We start from the raw sequence: 15,744 nt of genomic DNA on the forward strand, positions 1-15,744 counted from the left end.
AAGAAGCCACATAAAGGCATGCGCACTTAAACACCATAAAAAACCAACTCCACTTGTTTCTTACAGCTGATGCTTTGAGAACCATCTCTGTGCCTCTCACCTCTGACCTCCAACACTAGACTGTGTTATTTCTGAGGTTTGCTCTGCTGACAAGCCACAGAGCATTTGCTTATTTCATATGTAGAGCTGCCTGGTCTATCCTAAGCTATAAATGTAGTATTAATTTGTTCCCTAGCTTCATTCCTCCATGTAAACTATAGCTGCAATCACAAGTGAGCCATTACTGTAATCATGAGCTTATACCGTCCTCTACAATCATAAAAGTGAAGACAAGCCACAAAAGATCCTAATTTCTACGGTTCACATATTAAAAGAAAAATATCTATGACATTCTAAATTTTACAGCAGACATCAATTTCTTATTAGAATGCAAGCTCCAAAAGCAGTTTGTCCCTTCTGCTCTTCACAGAAGAAAAAAATAGCGAATTAACACAGACCAAGAGAGAGGTGAGCATAATGGCCACAAGTTGCACCAGGGAAGATTTAGATTAGATTTGAGGAAACATTTTTTCTCTGAAAGAGTGGTCAGGCACTGGAATGGCCACCTATAGCCTTTCTATATGCTCTCTGAGCTGGTTTCAGGCAGCTTTCATAATATATACAGTGCAGGAGGAGCCTGGGCACATCCAACAAATTAGCTTACAATGTTCCATCCACAACAGCTTGGTCAGATAGGCTTGGTGGCCAGCCACTGGCTCCTGGCACAGGAGATTGGTGAGTCCTGCACCTTGCCCCTGACACGCAGGAACAGCTAACCACTAATACCAGAGCCCTGTGGAGCCATGAAGACATGACAGGAGCAAGCAAAGAACATAGCCTCATATAATATTTACATGGCTTTATTATCTACATGATTTAAAATGTATACGGTTTGTATTATTACAGACCTCCAAGAATGGATAAGTTGAGATGCATATCCTAGAAGTGAGGTATGAATGCAACTGTGAATATCACCTCTTTGCAACTCAACTCACTAAGCTTTGGCAACATTATTTTTTACGTCTTCAAAGACAAAAGTAGTCAAGCCAAAACATCTACCCAAAACGCTTTCTCATAAAACCCAACTGCTTAGCATATTTCATTACCACAATGACTTCAAAAACACCAAGCAACTCCAACCTGCAAGCCACTTGGCTGAATGAAGCGAGAGATAAGTGCCTGAGATAAGAGAAGTATAATTGTTCAATGTAATATGGCAGCGTCTTATATAAACATTTGCTAACACTGCACTTTGTACAGTTCGTTTCACAGTTGTGAAATTCTGATGAATGTTTCAAGTTTTTTTGTGCCAACATTCACTTAGTATAATGACACAAAACTAGTACTAGGGAGCAACCAAAGGAGGGCTATGAAGACAGTGAAAGGGCTGGAGGGCAAGACGTGTGAAGAGCATCTGAGGCCCCTTGGTTTGTTCAGCCCAGAGCAGACAAGGCTGAAAGGCCTCATGGTGGCCTGCAGCTCCTCACAGGAGACAGTGACAGGACCCAGAAGAATGGCATGGAGCTGCATCAGGAGAGGGTTGAGTAGGCATTAGGAAAAAGTTGTTCACCAGAGGTCAGTGGGCATGGAACATGATGCCCATGGCAGCAATCTGGCCCCAAGTTGCTGGAGTTCAAGGAGTGTTTGGACAATGCTCTCAGACATGGCTTGAATTTTGGGCAGTCTGTGTGGAGCCAGAAGATGGATTCAATGATGCTTTTGAGTGTCTTCCAACTCAGGATAGTCTGTGATTGCATGGTTCAAAGTAAAAATGGGGCAGTTATACTTTGCTATATAGAACACAGCCTACAGGCTTCTACAAGTCATCCAGCTAATTCCTTTCCACTGCTGAAGAGGCAGGGGGAAAATCTTAAACAGCTTGTTCCTGAAGAGCTCTGAAATTGGGATTAACCAGATTAACCTTTTGCTCATAAAGAAATGCTTTGAGTGTAACCTAGCATAGTATTTTTTTTTCAGTAATATCAAGCAAATTTTACAAAGGGGTAATCTCACAGGTCTTACGTCACCACAACTTTCCACAACCCATCACAAGATCTTCTCAGGAAAAGACTGAAGCCAAAGCTCAGCCACATAAGAAGATATCAGAGCACCCACATGGGAGAGAAGTTTTATGAAAGAAAGCCACAGGAAACTAAGCTTCAGAAGTTCCACAGTTTACAAAAGCTTCCTGCTTTTTTTCCCCTTTCATAACTACTCATGAATAACTGCTTGAGGGTAACCCTGCAGCCTCCACTCAGAGTAAATCACACTTTGCTTACCAGAGTTTACTGCCCTTTTCCAAACTTAGAAGCATTCTTGCTACACATAATTATCAGCCGTTGGTCCAACTCCCTGCCCTCCAAATTATTGGTAAAATCAAGGAAAAAGACTACAATACTGATATGATGGTAAACGACAGCCCAGCATCGCAGGAGAGAATGATAAACTCAATGATGTCGCACTGTAGCATGTTTTAGTTGCCTACAATACACAACAATAGCCATCAGAGGCTGTAGCTTGCCTCTTCCCTAACCTACATGTTTTTGACATAAGTGCTCAGAGCCCTCTCCTTCCCTGAGCACCAAGAGCCCATGATCCCTATGAGGGAAACCATCAGCCTATGCTCATACACAGAACCAGATGGGGCTCACCACTTCCACAGCAGTAACACCACTCACTTCAATGACACTACTGCAAAGACACAGTAGTACTCAATATGCGTGTGAATATCCCTCTTCAAATCAGACAACAGAGTACAAACCAACACTAATAAACAGAGGGCTAAATAGTGCTGATATTCATTCTGCAAACGATCCTTAGTCTTCCCTCACCTTTTGAGTGTCACCAAATTTGTTGCCTGGCTCTGACTGGAGAAACCATTCTACTGTTGCTGGCAATGGACTCAAGGACCTTGCTTTTGCTCTCATTCTAAAATAAACCAATAACAATTCAGTTAAAATCAGCAGTCGCACTAACATACAAAGGAGAATTGGACCCTATGATTTATCAGGTCATTTTCAATGACCTTATAATTAGAGAAGTCAAGTTAAACATCAAACATTCAACTACTGTTGCTACTTCTAGATTAACCAGTATAGATTAGAAGTACATAATTTTTTTCAAGACTAAAACATAGTTTTTAGTTTCTGTAAGGAACATCTGACACGTTGTTACTGTGCATTTGAATTTGTAATGCTAAAATTTTTTGTCTGTAATACTAATTTCAGACTCTAGGAATCACCTGCTTGAGAGTTACTCAGTGTCTTCTGCTTAAGTACACACTAGAAAGAGGTTAGACCATAGACTGGAATGAACAAAACACAATGTCATGAGAATCTCAATGGTACAACGGTGGTTAACAACACTTCTGCAGAGCAAACAATAAATGACAGATTCTAAGATTCTGGGACTGAATTCTTTTTTTTTTTTTTTAATGAAATTATTACCTCAAAATTCACCATTTTTCCAGTGTTTTTACCATTCTGCATTCTCCTTATTTTCTACCATTTGCATTGTTTTTCTAGTGTTTATATTTCAGTCTTGCTAGGAAAAACGTCTACAACATCAATTGCAATTACTAACAGCATGTACATGTAAATTAAACACCTGCAGATGTATACCAAGCATGAACAAAATACACTCAGGTTGGCATACAGTACAGTCTCCCCACACAGAACACATGAAATAGACATACTGATGCTATCCTACGCTATCCTACAAGCAATATATAAAAATCATCAGAAGGGTGGAGATTAAAGACAGTATAAGGTGAAATGATATATAACATACATAAATGCTGTTTATGCTGCGTGCTGTAGTATGTTTACATGCATATAAATGTACACACAAACATATAACTTTTACCTGTTTTGTGAAGACCCACGGCATGTGTACAGCAGCTCACTATGTGACAGGGGAAGAGTCACTGTCACCACCACCAGCCTCATCTGCACTATAAACCCAAAATCTATTTCAGAAAACACATTTCTGTGATGCAGGTCTGTGAACTAATGGGGCTTAGAGATACAAATTTGGTGTGTACAAGATTGCTGTCTTAGCACTTCTGCAGAGAGATGATGGCAACTGAAAAGCTCAACACATTGGTGCCATTTTCAAAGACAGCCTAATTGCCAAGCATACAGGCTCAGTTCAGGCCCAGATGAAAAACCAGGTAAGTGGACTTTAAAACCTGTGCAGTTCAATTTACCAGCCTTCAAAAATGTGGAACATTTAGCTTCTGTGAAAATTAGTGTTTTTACTGAGACATCCGACACGTCACAACCTCAGGAAGACACAGTGGAAAAGTTATGGCCTTCACCTATTGGCTGAACAACTGCTTCTCTCCTAAGATTATCTTACAAGCCAGCCAGTAACTCCAAAACAAGGAAAAGGGGTACCTCATAGGCATGAAACAATCGCATCCAATTCTGCAGTACTTTCTGAGGACAACAGCAGTTCTGCCTGATTACTAAGTGGAAGACTTGGAAACTGGTAATGTCTTGGCACCAGATCCTACTTGCAATGTAAATTAAGAGTTGACATTTTCAGAATGTCAAGAGTTGATGTAACAAGAAGCTCCTGCTTAATGCAAGCCTTTCATCTAGGCATGTGTCACCTTCGAGATGAGATGGCTCACAATGCTCAGAACTCAGAGTGGAAGGGAAGGGAAATAAGGGAATAAAAGTAATTGAAAGTAGAAATAAGCAGAATCACAGAAATAATGAGGAAATGCCCCTTTCGTGACCTCACAACCTATCTTACGTAAAAAGAGAATGCATGATGACGTGCACACTATTAATATTCCAGTTTCAGGACTCTGGAATTCACGTGTGCTGTATTTGGAGAGAGAGAACTGATGCTGCCTCCTGAGCTAGCAGCCAATATGTTGTTGTTCACCACCAAAAACCTCAAAGCCTTCTTCGCAAGTGCATACATTCCTTGCTTGAGAGAAATACTGCAAAGCAGGGCAGGAGGAGACCCAATGCAAGAACGCCTCTGATAAAGCACAAGACTTAGGGCTATCATGGGGCAGCTCCTCATATATTAGGCAAGCAGTTGTCACTGCCCTAAATTTTCCACACGTACCACAGCAAGTACCTGGGAGAGAAACCTGAGGATTACCAAGCTAACTGCAATGCCTGAAACAGCTGGAGGCAGTGAAGCACGCAGGGGAAGTACCACATTGCCCTCTTCTTCCTCCTAGGCACCTGCTTGTGGCCATACTAGGACACAGCACAGCGGGCAAGATGGACAGTGGTCTTACCTGAAAAATTTCTTTACTATGTCAGCACAGAAACTCCAGTTTGCACACCATTTTTCTAGTCTAACAGTTCTAACTTGACAGCCTTACTGTTCTTTCCACGTTCCTTCCTGCTCCTGCTCTTTGCTCCAAAAAACATCACTGTATGGCAACATAATCCCAAGTGGTTTCAGATTTTTTTTTCTTCCTGCTGATCCCCATGATGTAGCCTTTCTAATGCTATGCACAACGATCACATAACGCATTAATTTAGAAATACAATACCCAGGTCAAATACTCCAATCTGAAAAGCTGTGTTTTCTACTAGAGATAAATGCCAGGTCCTAAGGGCCACTGCACTAGACAGTTCTGCCTCAGTGTTTACAGATCTTGGTTTGACACCAACCCATGAGTGGAATCTAACAGCCAACATCAATTTGTACACTTCAGTACTGTTTGAAATATACTATCCTATTCAACTGCCCCATTAACTAGTGAATGAATTACGACAACACAGGAAGGTAAAGCTTTTTCCAACTTTTTAAGCTTACCTTTACAATATTTAAAGGCATGCTACACTGAAACACTTCATTTTACTTTCATTATTTCTTGAAGACATAGAAGAAGGGAAAACTACCAGGATGAAAAGGGGTAATCATGCAAAGCTGAGAGCATTGTATTGTTGCATGCATACTTGGAACAATCAGCAGTAGGACAGTCAGCAATAGGACAGAAACTGAATGAGGTTATCATCCGATAGGCAGAAAAGACAGATAATTATTAGCCTTTGAAATGAGCTCAGAGACACTCAAGTGAAGGAGCAATAGTTCTAACTTAAATCCAGTTAGCTAAATGACTTACACTGAAATCTAAAGGTGAGCTGAGGAAACTTACTTCTCATGGCCACAACACAGGATGAAAACCTGCTCTAGCACAACAGCAACACATTGACACTGATTATTTTTGTTCACTGCCATCACATCCGCCCTTGTTTCTAGTTAGCCTGTCCCACTTTCTCCACCTTTCCCATCTATGACCCTCATTCAGCAGCAAATTTCAATTAAAAGGGAGCATCACTCAGCAGTTACAGCTATTCCCTCCTCAGCCTTTACAGTTCCCTGATGCAGGCAAAGAATACATGCAAGAGAGACAGGTACATACACTGTCCAGGGAGGAGTGGTAGAAAAAAGCTGCACATAAGTTTCCTGCCTGAGCAGTCAATAGATTGGTGCACTTTCCCATTACAGATTGAATTGAACCCCTGTAAATTTAGCGTGCATCCCGATGTACGACAATTAGTGAAGATGGACAGAGGCCACTTCCACGACACATAATATTTAGCAACACATAAAATGCAATAAGCAAGCTTGCATAACCAATCACTTACTGGGAAACACAACAGATAGTGTATCTAACGAAAAGTTATTGCACACATTTCTAAAATAAGCAATGAACTGTTTTGTGAAAAGAGGTAGTTACAAACACACTTTCTCATCTGAGGTTTCCAAGAGACACGTTAGTTTGACAGTCATAGTTACTGAGGAATATTTCTGCAAATAAATGCAGAATTAAGTGGATCATGCCCTCGTTAAATACGCCTTAACTTTCAGTTAGCCATAGCTATCCCTTGTACATCCCTTCCAACTGCACCATTCTATTCTCTAATTCTACAAACTGAACCTAAGATTGACTCAAAGGAACATGTCTAGTAATTTTAGGAAAAACAAAATATTATGCAAAACGTCTTATTGTGAGATGGCTACATTTCTTTCCAGAGAAGTCCTATCAAGTCGTTCAAACACTGAACCTTCACTTCAGGGGATGGAATAATAAAGAAAATCTTTTTATTATTTTATTCTGGTTTTTTTCTTTTCTTTTTCTTTCTTTTTTTTTTTTTTTTTTTTGTGTGTGTGAAAACATTCCAACCAGATCAAACCTAATGCAAAGATCCCATGGAAACATGACTTCAAGATCTCTCTGTTGAAACTGTGTGTCTTGTGAAAAGCCAGGCTGCACTCCGGCAGTGAGAACCAGTCCCTGCGTTTGTCACCCTACCTTGAAGTTAACACACGAAGCTGAAGGTCCCTTTGGGCATCACACTGAAATTTAGTCCACCATCTTCGCTTGCCTGTAACATAAGCAGCGCCATTTACGGCACCTAAAGCCTTATCACGTATAGTCAGAAGTTCATCCACTGAAACCAGGTCACAGGTCATCAACAGGAAATTCATAGGAAATTATGGAGGAAATTAAAAGAACACAAACGGGCACAGAAATTAGTTTATGTAATCTGGGTTCTCCCAACACTGCTTCCTGTGTTATGATGAACTAAGCTTTCTTACTGAACTTTGCCTTTTCCAAGCCACACTAAGTATTTCTGAATTGTCTATTATACTCTCTGTGCTTCAAAACATTGAGGTTAAATTCACTACAAAGGGCCATTCAGTTTTTCCTTTAAGTGATCCAACTGGGAAAGAAAACAGTGGCAGAAAGAGCTGTTTTGAGACCATGAAGGGTAGGTTTCTAATCCACAACCCACATACGGGAGTGCGAGGTGCACCATGGACATGAGGAAAGTAGTCACACCAAGGAAAGATTCTTGTGCTTCAGTTCTGGCATCTTGGTCAAACTGCAACAGTAATCACCACTGAGCTTGGGAACATGATGGTTAGTGTCAAGGAATCTGTTCTACTCTGGTAGATGCACACTTTCACCCTTTCAGAACATGTTTCTGACAATAAAACATAAGGAAGAACAAAGGCTACAGCTTTTCTAAGTTATTCAAACAACTTTTGAGCAGATGTTTAGCAGCAGTTACTGCTTAACCGTTACAAAGTGGCTTCAGTTGAAAGTTAAAACATGTTATGTACTGCCCAGCTACCAGTACCTCTAATGGATCAGAGAGACAGAAATCAGCAGAAGTTTCATTTTGCCTCTGTAAAGTCAGACTTCAAAGATGCCTCTCACAACTCTTCTTGATATTTTCATTAAAGGGAAACAGTATAAATGGGATCAACTACTAATTTAATTCCACGTGCAATACACCCGCTAGCCATCTCTACCTTCCAAAGTCTAGGTCTACAAAGCAACTCCCCAAATAATATTTTTACTTGCTACTTATCATCTTGTTTTTTTGCATTGTTTTCAAATCTCATCAGAACAAGTAAAACAATTAAGATATCTCTGTTAAGCACTGCAACTTGAAGTTTCTAAGTTGATCGCTTTTAGCCATTCTAGCATCCCTGTCCTGCACAAGACACAAAACAGCATTGGTAAAGTAGACACTTCAATAACTGCACTGAAAAGGGCAAGCCAGTGACTATAAGCAACTTTCATTACCCCCTCATATCTACAGACAGCAGCTGGGATAAGTAGATGCTGGTTTGGGAGAGTTTTGCAGCTTCAATATTCAAGCATTATCTGTATCTAGGACTACTCATGCTGCCATTGGCTTTAGTACCAAATATTCCTGCTAGGGCAGGTATAGAAGTGTGCAGACTCCAGAGTTTAGGGAAGACTTTAATTGTTTCACATCTCAGTTTCAACCGCTACTACTTCTATTCCTTTTTTCTAGTGCAAATACAAACCCAATGATTAGACAGAATTGCATCAAATATTTCTTAGATACTCCTTACAAAGGGCACCCCTTATTTCTTAGCTCAGGTTTAGATCTACTCCACTGAAAGTATCCAGTTTTACTAGCGTAACAGCAGCCTGACCATTTAAAATAATGTGATGGATGTTTTTCTAGGAAGAAAAAAAAAAAAGGATTATTTAGCAATTCCTACACTAGATCTAAATCAGCATTTTTTCTTGTGACTTTAATATTGCTTGCCCTTTTGCAATGAGACAAAGGCTCAGGAGGAGCTGCAAATAAGTTGTACCTGAACATTTTTTTCCACTCTTTCTTTTTTCAGTTACAGGTTAGACGTCACGGCCCAGAGTTTAGATGACAGGAAGCTGACTCAACTTTAGTGCTATACACAGAAACATCCTACAACCTGCTAAGGATTATGAAACAGATGTCACACTAAAGAACCTCCCCAGAACAGTGAAGACAAACCCCCCCCAGTTTTGGAGGACTTCCACAGTGGGCTTAGCAAAATACTATTCTTTCATTCTTCCTACCTGATTTTACTTATCCTGCTTTTAATCGTGTGAAGAGCTTTACAAAGGTGGAAGTTTACTCTCCTGCCTACAGACGAAGGCTTACTGCCCACAACTGATACGGTCACTGGCCTAAACCAAGGTAATCTGCAAAATCCTCACATTTCAGCCACCTCCAACACATAACGCAATTTGGAAAGATGCAGTTGCAATTCGATTCCAAAATGGCCAAACACTCAACACCCTTTGGGCTTATCAAAACTTGCTGGCAAAGGCAGTGTAGCTTCTGCACCTATGACAGCTCGGGAGCTATTTGCAATAAACCAGTATCGTATCTGTTCTGAGCACTTGTCTGCCCTTGAAAGAGGAGTCTCCTGTACCTTCAATAGCTATCAAGATATCTAATGTGCATACAAGAAGTTACTTCAATCACACGATCACTGGAAAACACACCTGGAAAGGTATTCTGATTCAGAACAGGATGCCACCTCTGTGCAAACACCCTTTGGTAATCTGATCCTGGTCCCCTCCGTGCACCTTGACCTGGCCCAAGGTGCAAGCACCTGAGCAAAGACAATGCAGAGCCTGAGAACGCAAGTGGGCTCCCAGTGGCAGTGAGGGAGGCTGGGAAAGAAAAACAACCTGAAACTTAGCCCAGCAGGGAAGAGTGCTTTGAAGTGAGATGGAAATCTGAGCAGGTCTAGGTGAGATAGACACACAGACTTCTGTTTCTTTCTTACATTCATTCCTCTTAGATTTTACTTGCACTACCACAGAATAAAAAGCCCTGGATCCCCTTGCTTGTAGGTCACAGCAGACAGGAAGGACACGTACTCCAATGCAGTTCACTCAGCTGAGAGAAAGTGCAGTTAACACAAAGGAAACTGCCCATAGCTTGGTGTGAGGGTTTAGTGTCACCGATGTGCAGGAAACATCTTGGTGACTTGTCAGAAAGGACCAGGACTGCAGAGGTAATACTGGAGTTAATGCTGCCCAAGCAATCACAACAGTGAAATCCACAAAGGGTGGTCAGAGAAGACTGTGTTTCATATTCTTTTTGGCAAGAAACCAAAAGGAAAAAACAAAATAAGCCAGAAATTGTGCAAAAAAGGTTGGCCTGTGAGCTTGCACGAAGTCTGTGGTCTGAAGACAAGACAGATAGACCCTCCTCCCTCCACACCAGACACAGTGGAAGTTCCTGCTTCTCTCACAAGGTAAGGGGATGCCCCAGGAAACAAAACAAACTGGAAGGCACAGGCAGCCCAGAAGCAATTTCCTAAGTCATTAAAACAAGCTTGAGCCACTCAGGTTGGGCTGCTCAGCACAGGCTGGAGCAAGGGAGGCAGAGCAGCAGTTGAGGGGCAACAGCTCTCTCTGCTAGCCCTTGGCACCCACCTGCTCTTTTGCTTTTACTGTTTAGGAATGGGTCTGACCTAAACCTAAACAATTCAGAACTGAGGGAGGAAGAGACGTCACATTACTGGTAAGTAGACAAGTTAAAAGGTATTTCTTTATGCCACATGGAGAGAAAAAGGTGATGCAATACTGCTTCTTCCATTAAATGTTAATTACAATACAGCTATTTTCAAGTTAAAACATATTCCTTTAGATAACTGAACTAAGCGACAGGAGAACTGAATGAGGTCCAAGGCTTTGTGTACACTTGTCACTTCTCAATTACATTAAACTGCTTTTTTCAAATAATGCATTGTTATCTCCAAATATTAAGTTCTATTAGTCAGGAGCTGAAGCTTAAGAAAAGAAGTGATTTGGGATTCTCAAATTTGATCAAATTTCATTCCCCATATCTTTTCTTCTCTTCAAGAAGGCTGAAGAGGTGGCCCTAGACCTCCCAACAAACATCCTTGAAGCATCTTTTCCTCCTACAAATACAGTTTGCACACATAACATCAGCAGGCTTCCCAGGGTTAGGTACTTCTTGCCTGTCTCTTCTGCTTCAGCTTGCTAACCAAGTTCCACTAACTGTAAGGCAATGCTGAGACTGAATTCTGATGCATAGCTTCAGAGCACTGAAACACCTGCAAGGAAGTTTTGCAGCAAAGAGCAATAAAGTTACTGCAAACTTTTCATAAGGCAACCTTCAAACAAGCAAGCTCTGGCATTAGTTTTTACCATCGCAGGGGGTTCTTCAGACATTCCTTCATGCTGCATACACAAGGCTGTTACCCTACACCACCCCCAGCCCAACCTGGCATATCGCCTCCACCACCAAGGCCTTCAGCTCAAACAGCTCGAGAAAGGCTGTAGGAAAAAAGGATTTCTTTTCAGAGCACTCTTCACGTCTGGTAACGTTTTACAGCTGGGTCAACCACAGCGTGCAGCTCATCTCTCCGCTGCAAGAAAATCCAGGATTTCCCTTCTTTATTTAGGAGGGGGGAAAAAAAAGCTTTTGACATTTCAAGTTATATGCATATTATTGCATGTGACTTTTTGGAGCTCTCATTCCTGAGTTTCAGCAAGTTTTATTCTGCTTGGCAGTTTTATACGACTTCTTTCTTTCCCTTTCAATTAAGAAACAATCTGTCAAAAACATCAAGTACATTTCCCCTTTTTCAGCAGCGTTGATTGGATTCAAACTTTTCAACATCTCTTTTCACGCAAGGTCAAAGCTCTCCGTTGTTGTAGTTTTCTTTTCTGGTGGTTTTTTTTTTCCCCAAGTCAGCCCTCCACTGGGAAATTAATATTCAGCATGAACAATGAACTCCTCGCATGGCCTTTGAACCTCGCGGTTGCTAGGAGGCCTAAAGGAACCCTGGAGTATAGCACATTTAATAGCACGTATCAAGAGATTATTCAACAGTAAAAATGTGTGATTTACTAAATTCCCTGCCTTTTTTTTTTTTTCCCTTCTTATTTCAGTCTGCCTTGATCTGTCAAACAATCTCTAAATTTCACACAAACTGCAATGGCATCCGCTGTAATTTTCTGTAATTATGGGCAGTTTGTTCCCAAAGTATTGAAAATGTGACTGCTAGGCAGCAGTGCTGCTTCCTATCAAATAAGCATCAAACTGGTCCTTACTCAGCTTTGCCAAAAAAGCTTCTTAAAGCTGATCGTGCCTCACCACTCCAGCGTGTGGTCTGCACTTCCCCTATCAACAGTGCTTAGAGACTGGTCTTCCTCCCCCCAGAAAGCACCACAGCGTTGGCTGCAACACCACTGCTCGGTGTTTCAGCGCTGCTGAAAGAAACATACCTATATATTCTCCATACCCAGTTCAGACACACTCAAATTGTAGTGATTTCAGCTTACCATCTTACTGAAGGCCCTTTTTTCCTATTTTCCTACCCAGAGTAACTGAGGCAAAAACTCAAGGCTTCTTTCCCACCCTCTACCCCCACCCCAAACAATGCAGCATTTAATTAAAAGAGCACCACAACAGTACTAATGGTGATGAGGTTAAATGGTTGGATAAACAGAATGCAGCCCTCTGAAACGCCCCTGTTTCAAATGGTGAGATGTGTTTAGATACAGTAGCCATTCCTCCCAAAACTAATATTTGCCAAGGCAGTGGACCACGATTCTTTAAAAATAAATGAATGTGGAAACTATCCATCAAGAGAGAACAATTGCATTTCCAGCTAGAAGCCAACCGGGTTCTTTCTGAAACATTTCTGATTTTCAGCATAGCATTCCTCCAACAACTTGAGCACGATGCTCAAACTAAATGTGACATTCGTCCCTCTTCAATTGTTGCAGTTTAAATTGACGTGCCGGATAAACACAGCACTCAGGGGTTCTGGAGACATTTTATGGCAGATTTCATACCCATAGGCCCCTAAATCACAGCTATCAGCTGGAGAATGCTGGGTGACACATCCCATTCTAAGGATCGCTCGTGCTCGAACACCTACTTGGATTGAGGTAACCTTGCCAAGATAAAGCTTTTACAGTGCCAAAGTGTTTCCCCAAAGAATTAAAAACAAGCAAAACCCACACCACTTGGCACACGTGAGCACTTTCTCTTTTAAATACGGGTTTCCAGCCCTGAAGTACTGACTTGCACAGAACCGACACAGCTCCGGATCTCTGCATCGGGAAGGCGAGCGCATCCACGCAGAACAACAAAAATCCCTGCCACCCTCTCAGGTTTGGCTCTCCAGCCGCCTGCAGAACCTGCAGCGCCAACACAACAAACACCCCCTCCCAACAACCGCTCTCCTTTTCTTCAGCTGCTCAGGCATAAATTACACTTGTCATTTCCTCCTGATCTGTGGCTTCCCAGGAAAGAGGGAAAAAAATCAGAAGGGCTACTGCCAAAATGGCACAGTTTTCTCGCCCGGGCAGATTTTGCAGTAAAATGCGTGTTTTACTGTTCTTTCCATTCTGCCTGGAGGTTAACGAAAGAGCGGTCACACGGCATTTTCAAACCATGAGAACCAAAGAGAGATGTTTATTAGACACAGAGAGAGCAAAGCGAGCGTGTAACTGACAGCCACAATCTTTGGCTCAACCTTTGCAGCAGAAATGGGGGGGAGAGGGGGAGGGTTTGGAAACGTTTTCAGTAATGCATGAAAAATACCTTCGTTTTCTCCTTCTCCCTCTTTTTCTCCTTTAGAGGAATCCGCCTACTCAACCTAAATAGAGCCTGAGAGGGGAAAACGAGCCTTCGTGATAAACTAGGATTTGACACGGTAGGAACCAAACGTTATGTCCGAGCATCACAATAAGCAGGCAGCAGAACAACAAAGGAGGTTTCCAGGATTTTCTGCCCCCCGGCCCCCTCCCCATCAGCGTTTTCCCAAGTCTTCCTTCTGCTGTTTATGAAACGCCTGAATCCCGAGCCCATGTGGATGCTCTTCGGGATGAAGCGGCTTCCATTAACGTTACCGAGGTTTTCTGACACTGCAGCAACCGAGGCCGAGCCTCTCCCGATGCCCGCCTTTCCCCGCGCTGGTTTTTGTTTGGTGCGTGCCCTCCCTTCCCCACGCACAAACACATTGTGCAGTGCCCATTATTTCCCTACGGCCTCCCCTGACGGGGACGGCCAGAGGAACATAGGTGCACGTGTGCGCTGCCCGCACCCGCAGCTCCACTCCCCTTCTGCATCTCCGATACCGAACAGCAACGTGTTTACAGTCATTTAACACCAGCGCAGAAACACGCAGCCGGAGCTCTGCTAGGCGCTAGCAGACAGCCGGGCTGGATGATCTCAGAGATCTCCTCCAAGCTTCACGGTTCCGTGACCCTACGAGGGGCGCGTTGGCCACGGCAGGTGACCCTTTTTCGTTCCCGAGCAGACAACCGCAGCGGAGCGCTGGGTTACAGCGGGGCCAGCTGCGTTACAAGCGGAACGTGCGGCAGCAGATTCCCAGCACATGCTCCCCGCACAAAAGGAGCAAAGGGCTCCACGCTCCGCTCGTCTCCGCCTGCCCTTCCGCGGCGCTGAGACGCGACCGTTCCCCCCCTGCCTTATTTCACTCCGCTAATAGATTTTAAACACCATATTGCGAGGGCCTCGCCGTGAATCTTGCCGAGGTACAAAATGGTGGATGTACGCTATTTTTTTTTCTCTCTCCCCCCCCCCCTTCTTTCTTTTTGCATTATTCATAGCAAGTTAGGCTCCCCGCACCCCGCAGCCCCGCCGGCGGTGCTACCAACCTGATGTCATGTAGCCCCGCGACGCCTGCGAGATGAAAGCCGGCGGGAAGTGTTTGTGCAGCCGGTAGTCCTTCTCGCTGCGGGACCGCATGCGGTCGGAGGCCCGGTCGGAGAAGTCGGAGCTAGGCCAGGCCCGCCGCAAGGTCGTGCTCCGCGTCTTCTTCATGCTGAGGATGCCCGAGCGGTGCCCCCGCAGCAGCGCAGCACGGGCCGGGCCTCGCGGCGCTCCCGTTAGCCCAGCGCCGGCGCTGCCGGGGCGCAGCCCGCGCCCATGGTGCCGCTGCCTGCTCTAGGGCGCGGGCGGCACGGCCCGGCCGCTCTTTTTTTCCCTCTCCCCCTCGAATGATCCAATTTTACACACGTCCCACAATGCATTACACTTCATTTGCAATCAGTCCGGCTTACAGCTTCCAGATTCGTGCGGAGGAAAGGCACATTATGTGGCTTCTCAGGCAACAAAAAAAAAAAAAAAAAAAAAAAAAGGGGAGGGGGTTGGGGTGAGATCTGCAGCGTGAACGCTCCGGGACCCCAAACAATAGCCCGATTCAGCCTAGCCGTGCTTAGCCAACTGTGAGCCGCCACACAAAAGACCCAAACAAACGGGGAAAACCCCACGGCCGCCGGTTGTGACCCGAATCGCAGCGCGCCCGGCGCTGGGAGAGGCGGCGGCGGCTCCCGGCACGGCGGGAGGAGGAGGAGGAGGAGGAGGGGACAGAGCAGGAGGAGGGGAAGGAGGA

The 15,744-nt window shown here is 43.7% G+C and overlaps 1 protein-coding gene across 1 annotated transcript in view; it reads right to left on the reverse strand.

The window, feature by feature from the left end:
- STOX2 (storkhead box 2) overlaps positions 1-15,493 on the reverse strand; it is a 63,745-nt gene extending 48,252 nt beyond the window's left edge. Inside the window, exon 1 of the mRNA XM_065736539.1 lies at positions 15,008-15,493. Coding sequence (XP_065592611.1) covers positions 15,008-15,173 — 166 coding nt within the window. The 5' untranslated portion in view covers positions 15,174-15,493. The remainder of the gene's footprint in view (positions 1-15,007) is intronic.
- Positions 15,494-15,744: the final 251 nt, after the last annotated feature.

This window comes from Cyrtonyx montezumae, unplaced genomic scaffold, assembly GCF_038088225.1.
Source record: "Cyrtonyx montezumae isolate F1298 unplaced genomic scaffold, pur_monq_1.0 scaffold_2, whole genome shotgun sequence".
In the NCBI taxonomy this organism is placed as follows: Eukaryota; Metazoa; Chordata; class Aves; order Galliformes; family Odontophoridae; genus Cyrtonyx; species Cyrtonyx montezumae.